This window comes from Podarcis bocagei (genome assembly GCF_964188305.1).
Source record: "Podarcis bocagei genome assembly, chromosome: W".
Lineage (NCBI taxonomy): Eukaryota > Metazoa > Chordata > Lepidosauria > Squamata > Lacertidae > Podarcis > Podarcis bocagei.
This window is the reverse complement of record NC_138131.1, coordinates 27,064,705-27,082,715: the sequence shown is the minus strand read 5'-3', so window position 1 is coordinate 27,082,715 and position 18,011 is coordinate 27,064,705. Positions and strand designations below refer to the sequence as shown.

The window sequence follows — 18,011 nt, the reverse complement described above, 5'->3', positions numbered from 1 at the left end:
CCTTCCCCAGCGGAAGCTCTCTCTCTCTCCTTGCTAGTTCCCTCCCCTGCATCATTGGAGCGTCTTACCTCTCCTCTTGCCTCTGATGGCAGTTCCCTGACAGTCTGGATAAAAGGTGTTGCCTGATACTGGATTTTTACATTTTTTCTCTTGTACCCAACAAGTTTTTCTTTACTGTTTTTAAATTTACATGTTTTTATTGTCTTCTAAGTGCTATTTCCCATCTAAGCATGTTTTGATTTTTTTTTTTTTTTAGATGAAAGCATCAATCCTTTCTGGCCTGCGCTCCACTGTTTCATGGTGATCCTGGATAAGCTTGGGTCTAAAGTATGGGGACAGGCCATTGATCCAATCCAGGCATTTCAAACTATTGTCAACAATGCAAGCTATCAGAAAGCAAGAGAGACTATTCGCCAAAGTTGCATCAGGTTGGTCCTTTATCCTTTTATTATTATTTTTAAAATACAGCACTTTGCACATTCTCTTTTCACAGAGGTAAATAATTCAGGTAAAATCCCAGTTAGCTGGAAGTATACAATTGTGGTCCCAATTTACAAGAAAGGACAACCTATAGATCTTGGCAACTATAGGCCAATTAGTTTGCTTTCCATAATGGGGAAATTATATGCCCATTTCATTTGCCTTAAATTAGCAACATTTCTTGAGGATAATAACATAACCTCTGAAGCCAAGGCTGCTTTCCGTACGAAGTACTCAACATCTGACCACTGTCTTGTGCTGTCACACCTAGCAGAGAAATATACTAGGACCACTCCAAGGCCATTTATATATGGCCTTTATGGACCTAAAATCTGCCTTTGACTCCATCCCTAGATCCAAATTATGATCAAAGTTGTATTCAGTGATGGAGGACAAGAGACTCCTATACCTTATAAAAGCCTTATATAGTGATAGCAACATGTAGGTTGCTGGGGCAACTCTCTAACAAAATCACAATGTTAAGAGGGGTCAGATAGGGTTGTATTCTGCCCCCCCATTGTTTAATCTTTTTAGAAATGACTTAGAGGAAGTCTTAATGGGTCCAGAAGGACACTGTCCAAAGATGGGGGCAAGAAGCATCCCACTTCTGTTTGATTTGTATCTGAATAGAATGTGAAGTCTTTTTCAGTTGGATTTCTCACTCTCCATATGTCTGACAGGTCAAAAAAAAAACTTTGGTAATCTGCCAGCATTCCCAACATTCATTACTTTCTGTGTCTGTGTTTTATCCATAAGCGTTGATGCAACTCCATTCAGGTCCCCCATCCAAATAAATTTATAATCCAAATAGTCCAGAAGTCTTGTTTCCAAGTTCTTAAAAAATTCTGCTTTGCCATCATTTGGTGCATAAATTCCCAACAGCAAATATTTTTCGCCTTGTGCATTGATTTCTACTGCAATATATCTTCCCTCATCTTTGAACATCATTTTGGGATTCCATTTTTCTTTCACGTAAACGACCACTCCTCTTTTCTTCACTTTGTCAGATGAATTGAATTCTTGACCAAGTCTCTTATTCTGAAGGACTTTTCTGTGTAATCTAGTAACATGAGTTTCTTGCAAACAAATTATGTCCAAATTCTGTTTTGCTAACACATGGTATACTTGGTTCCTTTTTGGTCGTGAGTTCAAACCATTAACATTCCATGAATATATTCTCAATACCATCTTAAACTATTCAGGAGCTCCTGCGCCTGCCCCTGGCGTCTGCTCACTTTCCAATCCCAGATCCTTGGCAGTTTTTCCCAGGAACCCTGTTTTTTCTTCGACGGTCCTAATTCTTTGTTTCCTTCCTTGAAATTTAAAGGAGAGGCCTTCTGGAAATCCCCACCTAAAAAAGATGTTCTTCCTTCTCAGAGTTCCAGCCAAGTCTGCGTAGTTATTCCTTAGGTTCAAAAAATGCTTTGGAATTTCCTTAAACAAAACAATTGGCTTATCTTTAATCTTCAAGCTTTTTTTGTAATGTAGACCCAATGTCAATCCTTAAGATTATCTTGTTCCAATTGGGGTGCGCCTCTTACTCTCAGTTGATTCTCCCGTTCCTTCATTTGTAAAAAAGCAATTGCACTGAGCGCATCCTGTTGAATCTTCTCCACGTCAGGCACTCTCACTGTTTCCAATTCCCTCAATCTTGTTTCGTGGGCAGCAACTTCCTCCCTGACCTCTTGAATGCCTTTTTTCACATCTACAAATTCTTGTTTCAACTCCTGTACAGTCTGCTGAGTTCCTCTCACACCTGCTCTTATGTCTGTTAACATTTGCATCACCTCCTCTTCAAAAGTTGGTGCTTTAGAAGGTCTTCTATCTTTACTTTTACTTTTCTCAGACTTATCTACCCCATTAGCCATAGCTATTCCAAAGTTTCAAGGTCAGCTCACCCGGTCAGAGTCCACCAGATTTTTAGTGCGCAGGCAGCAGCAGGCAGCCCAACAGCTTCCCTCTTTCCTTATTTTATTTTATTTTATTTTTATTATTTATTTTATTTTATTGGAACCACAAAATTAGTTCAAGGAGGGTAAAAGAAACTCTGTGTGCTATTTTAACAATCTCAGATAGCAGCAGTTACTTTGTAATCCCCAAAGAGGAAAACGAAAGTTGAATGTATCTGCTCCCTTTGTGACATAATAATGGAGTCTAGCCTTCCCCTGCCGGGAGAACCGCTTCTAAAAAGAAAGAGTCTAATCCACTGTAAAGTCTATCTCAAGCAGGGCCTCAAATCAATCAAATTCTCCCCCCTTCCCCCTGCAGAAAGAGGGGTTTGACATATTTCCTTGGAAGTTTTGACAGGTCTTTTAAAGTTACGGCTTCGGTCAGCAGTAACTGCTTTCACTTTTACTTCAGTGGAAAGGGATCGACCTCCGTAATTTAAATCCCTTTCGTTCCAATTTACTGTCCAAATTAAAATCTTTTTTACTCACAATTGTCCAATCCTTGATAATTTGGTCGGAGAAATTGGTCGCTCACAATTGCCGGACTTGGAGCTTTGCGCTATGAAGAAAGTAAGTAAATTCCACAGTACCCGCGTCTCCAACCCCGCTCGCTCTCGGGGCTCTTATTAGAGCTTACCGGGGAGCAGAGGAGTCACTAAGGGTACCTGCCAGAACACCAGGTCCTCAGAAAGCCCGATCTGAGGTTTTTTGGGGGCTCCGCGACACTCTCGCGGTCGCCCCAATCTTCAAAACGCTGGGGCTCTTTCTTCCGAAAGAGCTCCCGTCCGCCATTAATCGCGCAGCCAACCAGAAGCCTTTTCTTTTTTCCCCTTATTATTTACTGAAATTTTATTGATGTTAGCTGCCCTGAGCCTGGCTCTGGCCGGGGAGAGCAGGGTATAAATAAAATTTATTACTATTATTATATCATTTGCTATCTGTACTCCTAGCTCTTTACTCCATTTTTGTCTTTCATATTCTAAATCGTATTTCTTCCTGTTAAGTAAAGTTTTATATAGGGCAAGTGTAGGATTTTTTGTTTTTGTTGCAGAGATTAAATCTTGTAACAGCATGGGTGTTTCCGATGCTGCTATAGCATCAGGGCCAAACTGCTTTTCCAACATATGTTTCAATTGGATATATTGCCAGTGTATTTCACTGGTTAATCCATACTTTACCTGCAAAGTCTTATATTCCACAAATTTGTAGTTCTCATCAATTAATTGATTCAGTGTCAAAATACCTTTTTCATCCAGTTTTGCCAAATTATTACAGTGGTACCTTGGGTTAGGAACTTAATTTGTTCTGGAGGTCCGTTCTTAACCTGAAACTGTTCTTAACCTGTGGTGCCACTTTAGCTAATGGGGCCTCCCGCTGTCGCCACACGATTTCTGTTCTCATCCTGAAGCAAAGTTCTTAACCTGAAGTTCTATTTCTGGGTTAGCGGAGTCTGTAACCTGAAGCGTCTGTAACCCGAGGTACCACTGTACTTGATTTCCAATTTTTAGTTTGGGGTTGGCCCATATTGTTAATTTCTCATGCTGGTAAGGGTCATCCTTATTATTTTTATATATGTTCATCCAAATTTTTATGGGTGCTTTAATAGTCTCCAGATTAATGGGATATTTCTTATAGTTGTAGCTGAGATTGGTCCACCCCACAAGAGATTCAATGAAACTATATTTGAGAGTAGCCCAACTGGGATTCCTGCTTGCTCCCCAACAATTTGTCTTGCTCAGCAGGTAGGCCTGGTGATATAATTCCAGATTTGGGAGTCCAAAACCACCTTCCTTAGTTGGAAGTTGCATTTTATGTAATGATATTTTTGGTGGCTTTGTGCCCCACAGGCACAATCTAAATATTTGATTTATTTTTTGAAAATATAAGTTGGGAATATATATTGGTAATCCTCTAAGAATGTATAAAAGCTTTGGAACAATAGTCATTTTGAGGACATTAACCTTTCCCCAAAGGGAAAGGTTTGGAGGTCCCCACCTTTCAATATCAAAATAAATTTCTTTTATAATTTGATTCAAATGTAATTTTACGATTTGGTTAACATCTGATGAAATCATTATGCCCAAATATTTAATAAAGTCTTTGCACATCCAAAATTGATGGTTTTTATACAATGTAGCCTGTTTGTATACAATGCCCTATTGGCAAAATCTCTGATTTTGTCCAATTTATGGAATAGCCCAATATTCAGCCAAAGGTTTTTATTTTCTCCATAATTATTGGAATTGTATCTTCTGGCTTTGTAATAAATAGAAGGATGTCATCTGCAAATAATACAATTTTGTAATTTTCTTTCTTGTGTTTTACCTCCTTGATATGCTCATCTTGAAAGAAGTGTGCATGCACACGAAAGCTCATACCAAGAACTAACTTAGTTGGTCTTTAAGGTGCTACTGGAAGGAATTTTTTTATTATTACTCTTGTTAGTGGTTCCAGGCATAGATTAAATAGTAATGGAGACAGAGGGCATCGTTGTCTTGTTCCTCGTTTTAGATTAATCACATTAGATATTCTACCATTTGTAACAGTCCGAGATGTTGGATTTTTGTAAATCATTTTAATCCAGTTACAGTATTGTTGTTAGCCGCCCTGAGCCCGGCTCAGCTGGGGAGGGCGGGATATAAATAAAATTTATTATTATTATTATTATTATTATTATTATTATTATTATTATTATTCTGTAGGGAAGCCAAATTTACATAATGAATTCTTTATAGATTCTATTGAAAGCCTTTTCTGCATCTAGTGACATTATCATAAACTCCTCTTGCTCTTTAAATTTATCAAATCTATTGTTAATCTTACATTATCTGTGGCTTGTCTTGTTTTTATAAAACCTGTTTGATTATTAAGTACCAAGTCTTGGATGACTTTTTGTAATTTTTCAGCCAGTATTGCATTCAGAATCTTTGCATCGACATTCATTAATGAAATTGGTCTGTGATTTGCACATTCAGTGGGGTCTTTGTTAGGTTTTGGTATAATTATTATGAAAGCTTCATTAAATGTTGCAGCATAGACACCTTTATACTTCATAAACTCATATTGCTTCCTCATAAACTTCTAGAAGTCTGGGGACTAATAAATTTTTGAATATTTTATACTATTCTATAGGAAAACCATCTGGTCCAGGTGATTTTCCATTACCCATTGTTTCTATTTCATTCTCAATATCAGGGGGGCTGATAGCATATCTTTGTGATATTCTTCAATGGTTGGTAGTTTAATATCCTGAAAAGTTTTCCACCTCATCCTCTGGTATATTTTCTGGCCCTTCATATAGCTTTTTGTAGAATTTTAAAAAATCGTTATTTATATCTGTTGATGAGGTCGCTGTGATTCCCCCCCTTTCTTATTAAAGGTATTATTTGGTTCATTTTCTTCTGCTTTAGATGATTAGCTAGAATTTTTGTCGGTCTTTCTCCCTGTTCCCAATATGTTTGTCTTAGACATAATAAGCTGAACTCAATTTTTTGAGCTAGTATATTATTCAGTTCTAGTGTTTGTTGTTGTATTCTTTCATATTTAACCCTAGATGGGTTATTTGCCATATTGCCCCATAATGTTTTAAAAGTTTTTTTTAGGTTATTTTCTTTTAATTTTTGCATCTTGACCTTGTTGGCAGAGAAAGATATTTTCTTCCCTCTGATATAAGCTTTGTAGCCTTCCCATTCCTTCAGTCTTGGCGTTAATGATTTGGAGTTATTTTTAAAATATATTTGCGTACCTTGCGTTATATATTGAATGAAGTTTTTATCATTTAGTAATGATATATTAAGATACCATCTCCTCATACCTTCCTGGGTATTGGATAGATTACATTCCAATATTACTGCTGAGTGATCAGCTATAATGGGAATATCAATGTCACATCGGCTAGTAAAGGAGTGTAGTGATGCTGATGTTAAAAAAAAATCAATTCTGTGCTGGGTATTGTGAATTCCTGCAAAATATGTATAGGATTTTTCCTTAGGATGGTGTAGTCTCCATGAATCCACTAAATTCCAGTATATCATATAATAATTAATTCTCTCTCTCTAACCTTCGTCATTTTTTTCCTAGCTGTAGAAGTGGCGTCCATCTGCGGGTCTAAAATTTCATTAAAGTCTCCACCAATTATCAGATACTGATACGATAAAGAGCTTAATCTCTTAAAACAGTTGTGAATAAACTTAATGGTCATCAGTATTAGCGGCATAGACATCGACTATTGCTATTTCTATCCCTTCTGTTTTAGTTACAGTTATTAAACACTGACCATCTTCCTCTCTTATTATATTTCATAAGACCAGCCTTTCCTAAATAGAATCGTGACTCCCTTTGCATTTTCATCTAGATTTGTTGAAAAAACTTCTTTTATCCATTAACTTTTCAAAGTTTGTGGCCTTTGTTCTGTCAAATGTGTTTCTTGTAATAGTCCTATATCAGCCTTTAATGACTGAAAATAGTTAAGTGTTAGGATCTGTTTTTTCCTTTCCTTTAATCCCTTGGCATCCATACCTATAATTCTCATATTATAAATTGCAGCTTTTATCTATAGGGTCTCTTGTCCTCTATTTTTATCTTTGGCAAAGTCTTGGGAAGGCTTAGTATGAACCAAATATATTGCAAATTATTATCACTCTAATTAGAGACATCTATTAACCGTGCTTGTATTTAACATATGGATTGTGAAACAAAGTTAATTCACCTTCTTACATATCTAAATATATATAGAGCAGATACTACCCGATCAATTTAATACACCCTGTAATTAAATTTTAAGTATTTCCAATCAAATAATTAGTATTTGAAAATATTCAAAGAGGGATAGAGAAAGAAAAGAGAGGAAACTAGAAAACAGCTCTAGCTACAAATAGGAAGAGTTCTGAAAAGGTAGTGTCAGGGGCTCAGGAGCAGAGGTACAGGGGAGAGAGGAGATGGAGAGCGAAGGGGAAGGATCTGAGGGCAGCGTAGGGGAGTACAACAGTGACCCGAGAGATTCCATGAGCTTCTCCAGCGAATCAGAAGATTCCCAGAAGGAGGCGCCGATGGGCAGGGCAAGGGGGGGTCCCAGGGGAGACACACCAGAAACAAGGGGCCAGCGGGGACTCCCAAAGCAGCAGCTGCAGATCAGGACCAGCTTCCCCACCAGAGCATAGTGGGGGGGGAAAGTCCAAGGTGTCAGGGGTAGCGTCCCCTCCAGCAGGGAGAGAATATGAGTCAGGACTGACCACGCCTCTGTCGGAGAGTGGGGGAACGGAGGGGAGGTCAGGTCCAGCTAGCCTCCCCGAAGGGGGAAGCAGTGACAGGAGCAGTGTAACGGTCAGGAGGAAGGTTGCCGGCTGGGCGCGCGCGCCAAGTTCGAATGTACAGGCGTGCGGGACAGCAGAAAACCCGGATGGGGAACCAGGTCCTAAAGCCCGCCAGAGGCAGGGGGAAGACTCAGGGGACTCAGCATCAGATGAGTCTAGGAAGGGCGAGACCCCAGCTGACAGGCGGACCCAGAGGAGGAAAGAGCAAAGGAAGAGGTGGAGCAAGGCTAGGGTCTTAAACTGGTGTCTGGGGGGAGGAGACTCAGAAGGAGCTTCGGCGGTCTAGAGTTTCAGACGTAGAGCTGCGCGCCGCGGCTGTAAAAGAGAAACTGAACTTCAATAAAGACTTTTGTACATAACAACGAACTGGCGTTGGTCCTTTGTGAGCTGGGACCTTGGTCAGCTCTGACAGTAAGCGCCGTCTCAAAAAATTTTTTTTTTTTGCGAGCTCACGAAGATAGGCAAAGATGACTACGGAGGAGAAGGTGGCAGCACTGCAAGAAGCAGTCACGAGGCTTTACGCAGAAGTAGCAACCTCCAGAAAGAGAGAAGAGGAAGCAGAAGCGCGCTGCCGAGATCTGCAAACCAGGTGGGAACGTTTGGGCAAAGAGGGGCTGCCAGGACCCAAGCCGGAGGGAGTTGGCCTCGGGAAGAGGGGGGGCAGCATCGTAGCCCACTTCGACGGGAACCTGCAGCAGTATCCCAACTTCAGAGCAGACATAGTTTTCGCGCTCAATTTGCTTCGGAAAGACTTTAGAGATGAGGAGGAGAAAGTAGGCTTCATAATAACTTATCTGCATGGGGAAGCTAAATCGTGGCTGCGCAATTTATGGCGCGAAAATGATCCCGCCCTCCAAGATTCAAAAGCATTTATCGAGGCTATGGACTCTTGTTTTAAATCAACGGTGGATGTGGATGTGGCCAGGAGGGAAATGCATGGGCTGAAGCAGGGCAAAGCCACGGTGAGACAGTATCACTCCCGCTTTTTTGCATTAGTTAATGTGCTGGGCTGGGAGAAGGACTCCGCTGCCGTAAGGGATCTGTTCTGGGAGGGGCTGAATGGGGCCGTGAAAGATGAGCTGGCGAGGGGGGAGAGACCTAACACTACCACAGAAGTCGTCCAGAGAGCGCTGACAATAGGGGTGCGCCTGGAAGAACGCCCGTGGAGCAGGGATGAGGGTCGTCTGGCACGCACACCAGCCAAAACACCTCCCTTCATACCCAAAGAAACAGGGCGCACGCACTCCACGCCTCCACTGGGGGAGGGAGAGGAGCCGATGGAGATAGGTGGTGCCAAGGCTCAGACAGCAACCAGAGCCCAAACACCAGGAGCAGTCAAGACGAAGGCTCCTAGAGGGAGCAGGAAGTGTTACATCTGCGACAGTGCACAGCACATGGCCAAAGAGTGTCCCCAGAGGATCCAGAAGCACACTGCAGCCTCAGCAACATTAAGAGGAGCAGTTCAGCAGGGGGAACAGCTGCAGGGAAACGACGAAGCCTGGTTGGAGGCAGAGTCACTGGGGCCCAGCCAGGCGAGTCAGTGAAGCAGTCCCCAGAGATTTTGCAGCCCACGGACCCCCTCCCGCCCAAACCAGTGGTGCAACTCACCGCATCACTCCAGCTGCCAAATGGATTCACCCTGGAAGTCCCTATTACCATTGACTCTGGTAGTAATGCAGACTTTGTGGGAGTGGACTTCATCAGGCGACATCGCATAGCGCTCCTGCCAGCCACGATGCCCCTAAACGTCGTCACAGTCGATGGCAGGAAGCTGCTGGGTGGACAGGTGGTAAAGCAAACACCACCTATGGTGCTGCAAATTGGAAATCACCGCGAAGTCATCAGCTTCAACGTCACCCACCTGTCGGACACACCCATAGTGTTGGGCATGAGTTGGCTGGATAGGCACAGCCCGGCATTAGCGTGGTACCAGCGGCAATTGACCTTCTGCTCCTCCTACTGCGCAGAACACTGCATCCGGACCGGCCAGGAAGAGGAGGGACAAGAAGATGAACAGCAGCTACACCTAGGTATGGTGCAGGCGGTGCCCAACAAGTACAAGGCGTTTTTGGAGGTCTTCTGCGAGAAGGAAGCGGACAAGCTGCCTCCCCACCGGCCCTACGACTGCACGATTGACCTCCTACCGGGGGCGACGCTGCCGACTGGAAAACTATATTCCATGTCTGAAGACGAACTGCAGGAACTCAGGGAGTTCATAGATCACAACTTGAAGCGGGGATTCATCCAAGAATCCAAAGCAGTGGGGGGCAGTCCCGTGTTTTTCGTGAAGAAGAAAGACACGCCCCAACGGAGATTGGTAGTTGATTACAGGATCATAAATTCCAGGACAAAGCCCACAGCATTCCCCATGCCCAAGATCGACGACCTGCTCGCGACGGTGAGGAAGGGACGGATCTTCACCAAGTTGGATCTACGAGGGGCGTACAACCTTATACGCATGCGGGAGGGCGATGAGTGGAAGACGGCCATGTTTACGCCTTTAGGTACCTATGAATATAGAGTTATGCCGTTTGGTCTGCAAAATGGCTCCCATTGTTTCCAAGCCTTCATGCACCACGTGTTAGCGGGCCTCCTCTACAAGAAGTGCGTATGCTTCCTAGACGATATCCTGATCTTCTCGGAATCGCAGGAGGCTCACGAGGGAGACGTCAAGGAGGTCCTGCAGAGACTACGGGAGCACAGACTTTACGCCAAACTGGAGAAGTGCCAGTTCGACGTGACGGAGGTGGATTTCCTGGGCTACAAGCTGTCCGACAAGGGACTCGCCATGGACAGCGCCAAGGTCCGCTCGGTGTTGGACTGGAAGAGCCCGCGCAATCGGAAGGAGGTCCAGAAGTTCGTCAGCTTCGCCAACTTTTACCGCAAGTTCATCAAGGGGTTCACGAAGGAGATGGCGGCTATCACTGACACCCTCAGCTCCAAGAAGAAGAAGTTCACCTGGACGGACCAGGCGGAACAGTCTTTTCGGAGACTCAAGCGTCTCTTCGCGTCCGAAGAACAGCTGCTACACGTAAACCCCGGCAAACCAATGAGGGTTGAGACTGACGCATCAGACAGAGTGGTGGGGGCGGTCCTGTTGCAGCAAGATCCGCAAGGGAACTGGAGGCCCTGCGCATTCTACTCCAGGAAACTCAGCAAGTCGGAACAGAACTACACCATCTGGGACAGGGAGTTGCTGGCCATTCATGCAGCCTTCAAGGCGTGGCGGCACTTCCTCATCGGAGCCAGACACACTGTGCAGGTCCGCACGGACCATAAGAACCTGGAGTACTGGCGCACGGCGCGGTTCCTGAACCAGAGACACATCTGCTGGGCGGAGTTCTTTGCGGATTTCGACTTCCGGATAGAATACATCCCGGGAGACAACAACGTCATGGCAGATGCACTATCCAGGAAACCGCAGTATCTCGAGGAAGCGGCACCGGTGGCGGCCAAACACATTTTCGCACCGGAAGCGTGGGCATGCGCTTCAGCCACCGTGGACCTGGACGCAGTGCGTCGCGCGCTGCAGACGGGTGCCTTTGCACAATCCAAGATGGAGGAGGTGCGAAGGGGCACAGCGAAGGACGACGAGTTCCAGATACGCGACGGACCGCTCACCCGCAAAGGGGCTCTCTACGTGCCTGGAGACGACCTCCGAGGAAAAGTCCTGCAGCAGTTACACGATGCGCCCAGTGCTGGGCACTTCGGCAAGGACAAGACGGCGGAATTAGTGGCCAGAGACTTTTGGTGGCTCCAGATGAGGGGAGAAGTCGCGGATTACGTCTCTAGGTGTGACACATGCCAAAGGGCCAAACCAGTGCACAGGAAGCCGGCGGGACTGCTGGAACCGCTACAGACGCCGCTCGAACCGTGGGAGAGGGTGGCCCTGGACTTTGTCACGGATCTGCCCAGCTCGCGAGGCAAAACAGCGGTAATCGTGGTCGTAGACCTGTTCACCAAGATGGCGCACTTCATTCCTTGCGCGAAGGTGGCCACAGCGGAACAGACTGCCAAGCTGTTCATAGACCGCGTGTTCAAAGTGCACGGCTTACCACGGTTCATCCTGTCCGACTGGGGTCGCCAATTCGTCTCGAGCTTCTGGCAGAAGCTGCTGGGCATCCTGAACGTCAAGATCAACTTAGCGTCGGCACGACACCCGCAGACCAACGGACAAGCGGAGAGGGTCAACGCCATCATGCAGCAGTACCTGCGATGCTACGCGAATCAACAGCCCTCGACCTGGGTGGACTACCTACCGTTGGCCAAGTTTGCCTACAACAACACGAAGCACGGGTCTACAGGGGTGACACCGTTCTTCGCCAACAATGGGCGGCATCCCAGAACCTTCCCGGGGTTAGAGACGAAGTGGGAGGGGAGCCACGGGGAGCAGAGCACTTGGCAGCAGAGTTACAGGAGGTCCACGAGCAACTCCGAAGGACCTTGGAACTAGCAAAACACACCTACAAAGTGCAGGCAGACAGGCATAGGAGAGTCAGGGAAGACATCCAGGTGGGGGACTGGGTCTGGTTAGCGGCCCAGGCAGTGCCGGCCAGAACGTTAGCTAAGAAGAAGCTCAAACACAAGCAGCTAGGGCCTTACCAAGTCGAGGCACAAATCAACCCAGTGGCCTTCCGGTTGACACTCCCGGAGGGCTCCAGAATGCACCCGGTATTTCATAGGTCAGTCCTCACACCCTACAAGGAACTCCACAGGTTTCAGGCGCCAGGGACCGCACCTCGCCCACTCAGGAAGTCGCCAACGGGGGAGGGGTCACCGAGGGCGGCGCCACTCAACGAGGTCACGGAGATTTTAGACTCGAGATGGGGGGAAGAGGGAGTTGAATATCTCCTCACCAGGGAAGGTACCCCGGCCAGCGCCAACAGGTGGGTGCCGGACTATGCCTTGGAGGAGCACTACCTCAAAGATGAGTTCCACTCTTCCCGCACAGACCTATGCCGGCAGATTATTTCGACGACTGGCTTTTCACACCCACACTTTCAACCAGCACGTTCCAGGGGTTCTCATCCGCTGAAGAAACGGCGCCAGACACAAGCTCCCCAGAGGGATCACTCTCGGGGTCTTCCACGGACCGCTCTTATTGGTGGGACACTCAACCGGAGGTGGGGTGGAGCAGGGAACTGCTAAGGGGGCCCTGGCACGCAGCATCACCCGAGGTAACGGGGAGAGACGGACATGGACGTGTTGGGGGAGGACCTTGGGTTCGAACACGAATGCAGAGAGATGGAAGCAGAGGAGATCGACGTCGACGAGCCCATTATGGGCTGGCCGGATCCAACTGGTCGGCGGCACGCCAGGGGGAAGGAACTGTATCCCGCACTCACCCCCACAGCACTGGAGCACCCGGAACCCGCCCCAGAAGAGGGGGAGGGGGGAAGGGGGGCTTCGAGGGGGGGATGGATGTCAGGGGCTCAGGAGCAGAGGTACATGGGAGAGAGGAGATGGAGAGCAAAGGGGAAGGATCTGAGGGCAGCGTAGTGGAGTACGACAGTGACCCGAGAGATTCCATGAGCTTCTCCAGCGAATCAGAAGATTCCCAGAAGGAGGCGCCGATGGGCAGGGCAAGGGGGGTCCCAGGGGAGACACACCAGAAACAAGGGGCCAGCGGGGACTCCCAAAGCAGCAGCTGGAGATCAGGACCAGCTTCCCCACCAGAGCATAGTGGGGGGGGGGAAGAGTCCCAGGTGTCAGGGGCAGCGTCTCCTCCAGCAGGGAGAGAATATGAGTCGGGACTGACCACGCCTCTGTCGGAGAGTGGGGGAACGGAGGGGAGGTCAGGTCCAGCTAGCCTCCCCGAAGGGGGAAGCAGTGACAGGAGCAGTGTAACGGTCAGGAGGAAGGTTGCCGGCTGGGCGCGCGCGCGCCAAGTTCAAATGTACAGGCGCGCGGGACAGCAGAAAACCCGGATGGGGAACCAGGTCCTAAAGCCCGCCGGAGGCAGGGGGAAGACTCAGGGGGTTCAGCGTCAGATGAGTCTAGGAAGGGCGAGACCCCAGCTGACAGGCGGACCCAGAGGAGGAAAGAGCAAAGGAAGAGGTGGAGCAAGGCTAGGGTCTTAAACTGGTGTCTGGGGGGTGGAGACTCAGACGGAGCTTCGGCGGTCTAGAGTTTCAGACGTAGAGCTGCGCGCTGCGGCTGTAAAAGAGAAACTGAACTTCAATAAAGACTTTTGTACATAACAACGAACTGGCGTTGGTCCTTTGTGAGCTAGGACCTTGGGCAGCTCTGACAGGTAGGCACAAATATATACAAATGACCAACAATTTATAATAATAGTAACAGTACTAACGATAAAAAAGGAAAAAGAAAACTACTTAGTGTGAAATATTGCTCAGGGTAAAGGTCCTGCAGGCTTCCGTGGTTCATATCTGCTTTCCCCGGACCTCTGAGCACAGCAGAGTAAACACAGCGTATTTAGCCTTTTAGCCTTCTGCCCTCTGTGCTTGCCTTTAGCGTGCATAAATCAAAAGTCCAGTCAGCTTCTCTAATCTAGAAGCGTTTATTTACAGCAGTATAAATCATCATCCAGTGTCTGGTAAAAAGTACATCTCTGTTCCGTACAAAAACGAAGCCAGAATAACAGAACAAAGAAACAGGGCCTTCCGGGGTGGCGCCACTGGCAATGGCGGACTCCCTCTGAACTGGAGGGAATAGCTCCACCGGAATCGGGTCTTTTCCGCTACGACGAAGCGGGGACCCTTTTTTAAATCACAGGCGGACGAAGCCTGTGACCATGGGACTTGGTGGGCACCTTTAGCGCCCCCCAACTCGCTAAGGAACCCACAAACGGGCTCCGAAGTGGAGAGGGGGAAGCGGCGCAGTGCTGAGAGTCAACCGCTACTTCCGTGGAGCGAAGCCGCATAGCTGTTGCCGGAGAGCGCTGCCTTTCTCCTGGGACAATTTGGACTTTGAAATAATAACCCGTGAGTAGTACGGAAATTGGATTTTTAAAATATTAATAAATTCGGCACTGATCGGGGAAGGTCCAACCAGGAAGTCTGCCTCCCCTTTCTGTAAACAATCTAAAGCAAAGAACTTCAAACTAAGGTCGTGGAGAGTCTTATTTTATGTTAAAGATTTTAATTCTACTGATTGAGATATAAGAAATCTTATTTGGAAGCAGGGGAACCTGCAGGAGAAGAACTAAATTCGAAAATTGATGTACCGCCCTTCCCCCTGGACCCGGGAGCGGTCCGTGAGTGCCTGTTGATGAGCAATTGAACAATTTGACAGCTGTCAAGTTAGCTGTCAAGATACAAAAAGAGGACTTTGTCTTTACTGTCTACATTTGTTACAAGTTTATGCTTTAAAAGAAGGAAGGACTGTTACAATTTAACGTATGGGACTTTTGGTTTTGTACTGAAAGGAGTAAAAAGAAACTTAAATCTCCCTAGAGGGAGCTTTGGGACACTGCGTTAGGAACCAGCTGAGAAATTGTTTTACAGCCACACGGTATCCCAGAAGCCAGATCCCTCTTGCTGTTCTGGCTTCTGGGATTCAGAATAATTTTTTCTTGTTTTCATCCTCCCAAAACTAGGTGCGACCTATGATCCGGTGCACCCTATGGAGCGAAAAATACGGTATATACATAAGTAAGCAACATATAATTACATGGTTTGAGACTTATTGAATGACAAATCAATATTTCCACGGCATTTCGACTTTAATAGTGGTATAAAACCAGTTGACTATTAACCCGAGGGTATATAGAATTCCACCATTATTAAATTACTAATATATCTAGAGTTTCATGGCTCTATGCCAAAGATACTTTGTTCAGATGGTGAGTCAACATGAGTTGGAGGTTCTTCAAGCAGAAAGGTCAGGTCAAAGAAGAGCTTCAAAATAGAGGGCATTACCCCACACCATTTTCAATTAGAGTAGGAGAAAAAGGAAAAGCCCCCCTACCCTTCACCATGGCTCTTTATCCACAATTTATTGCTTGGAGGTAGAATATCGCATTATCATGGTTTTGAAAACGGCACAGTTCATCATTTATCTTTAAGCAGAAAGTAGCTGGGTATATTGTAAAGTGTTGTATTTTTAATTCCCTTGCTAGCTTGTGAGCAGAAGCAAATAATCGTCTCTTTTCTGCCACCATTGGAGCATAGTCCGGGAAAATAGAAATTATATTTCCCCTCCATTCAAGGGGTTTAGCATTCGACTTTTCCCAGAAAGTTTTAAGGATATAATCTCGCACCCTTGTGCACTCAAATTGAATTATTGGTATATATGCTTCCCCTCTTGCTTTCTTGGTTTTCAGTGGAAAACTTTTAATACCATTTATCTCCACCTTTAAATCCAGCTGTAGCTCCAGCATTTCCATTAAACAGCTCTCTATATATTCAATTACCTGAATTCCTTCAGGAGGAAGGTTTTAAGACCTAAAATTTTAAGGTTTTTCCTTCGATCTCAGATTCCAACTGGAGTAAGCATTTGTCCATCAGGCTTTGTGTTGCAAATGATATTTTCTCCAAGACATTAACACGCTGTTCAAGTGTGTTCATATGAGATGTTAAAACTTGTAGATCTATTCTCATTTGTGATGTATCCTGTTTAATCGCTGACATTTCTGTCTTAAGCTCCCCAATGTCTTCTTTAATAGACCGTAATAAGTGAATCATCTCATGTGACTCTGACAATATTTGGCCTTTCTGCATTTCCGTTGCTCTTTTGTCAAAGCTTTTCGTTCTTTCTGTGGCTTTTGGGGGAGTTAGAGCTGATGCGTCTCGCTTCATTTGTTTTGAGACTGTATTATTTTTTTGACATGCTCTTCTAGCCCTCAGCAAGCCCTCCGCGTCTTTTTGACGTTTGATATTGCCCAGCTGCTAAAATGCTGATAAGCTCAGATATAATTGTTCTTAAGTTCCCTCCAAAACCTTCCTCCAGTCCATAAATCCTTAAATAGGTTTTAATCACCTTTAATTTATACTTCTCCTTGCATTCACGCTGCGGAGCTTCTCAGCGTGCCTGCTCACGCCTCCTTCCCAAGACCAGAAGTCCTCAGGACCCCAGCCGGCAGCCTCTCACCCTTTTTCAAACACCCTTCCTTGTGGAGTGTTCCCTCAGCCTCCTTTCCCATCTCCTTGGGAGTTCTCCAGGCAGCTGCTGCCGCCACCCCGGTCTTTGAGCTGCCCCCCTGCCCCAAAGAGAGATGCCTTCTCACACTGCCCCACAGAGGCCTGGGAAGTACCCCCCCCCCCGGCTAGCTCCAGAGGCACCATTTGCCTGGGGAGCTTGTAGCCAGGGCTGCTGCAACAAACAGCTCTGCAAGCCTATGGGAGGCAGAGATGCGAGGGAGTGAAGGAAAGAGGGATAGAGGCCCATGTTGCTCTCTGCACCCCTGACCATCATCCAAGGCACCCCAGGGTGTCACAGCACATTGTTTGAAATCACTGCAGTAGACCAACATTGTTGTTGTTGTTTTGTCGTTTAGTCGTGTCCGACTCTTCGTGACCCCATGGACCAGAGCACGCCAGGCACTCCTGTCTTCCGCTGCCTCCCATAGTTTGGTCAAACTCATGTTAGTAGCTTCGAGAACACTGTCCAACCATCTCGTCCTCTGTTGTCCCCTTCTCCTTGTGCCCTCCATCTTTCCCAACATCAGGGTCTTTTCCAGGGAGTCTTCTCTTCTCATGAGGTGGCCAAAGTATTGGAGCCTCAGCTTCAGGATCTGTCCTTCAAGTGAGCACTCGGGGCTGATTTCCTGAAGAATGGATAGGTTTCATCTTCTTGCAGTCCATGGGACTCTCAAGAGTCTCCTCCAGCACCAGAATTTAAAAGCATCAATTCTTTGGCGATCAGCCTTCTTTATGGTCCAGCTCTCACTTCCATACATCACTACTGGGAAAACCATAGCTTTAACTATATGGACCTTTGTTGGCAAGGTGATGTCTCTGCTTTTTAAGATGCTGTCTAGGTTTGTCATTGCTTTTCTCCCCAGAAGCAGGCATCTTTTAATTTCATGTCTGCTGTCACCATCTGCAGTGATCATGGAGCCCAAGAAAGTAAAATCTCTCACTGCCTCCATTTCTTCCCCTTCTATTTGCCAGGAGGTGATGGGACCAGTGGCCATGATCTTCGTTTTTTTGATGTTGAGTTTCAAACCATGTTTTGCGCTCTCTTCTTTGACCCTCATTAAAAGGTTCTTTAATTCCTCCTCACTTTCTGCCATCAAGGTTGTGTCATCTGCATATCTGAGGTTGTTGATATTTCTTCCAGCAATCTTAATTCCGGCTAGGGATTCATC

General features: G+C 46.2%; 1 protein-coding gene across 1 annotated transcript in view; it reads left to right on the top strand.

The window, feature by feature from the left end:
- LOC308578062 (putative helicase senataxin) overlaps positions 1-18,011 on the top strand; it is a gene marked incomplete at both ends in the record, with an annotated part of 129,961 nt that overhangs the window by 72,638 nt on the left and 39,312 nt on the right. Inside the window, one exon of the mRNA XM_081178345.1 lies at positions 257-428. Within this exon, the coding sequence (XP_081034471.1) occupies positions 257-428 (172 nt within the window). The remainder of the gene's footprint in view (positions 1-256; positions 429-18,011) is intronic.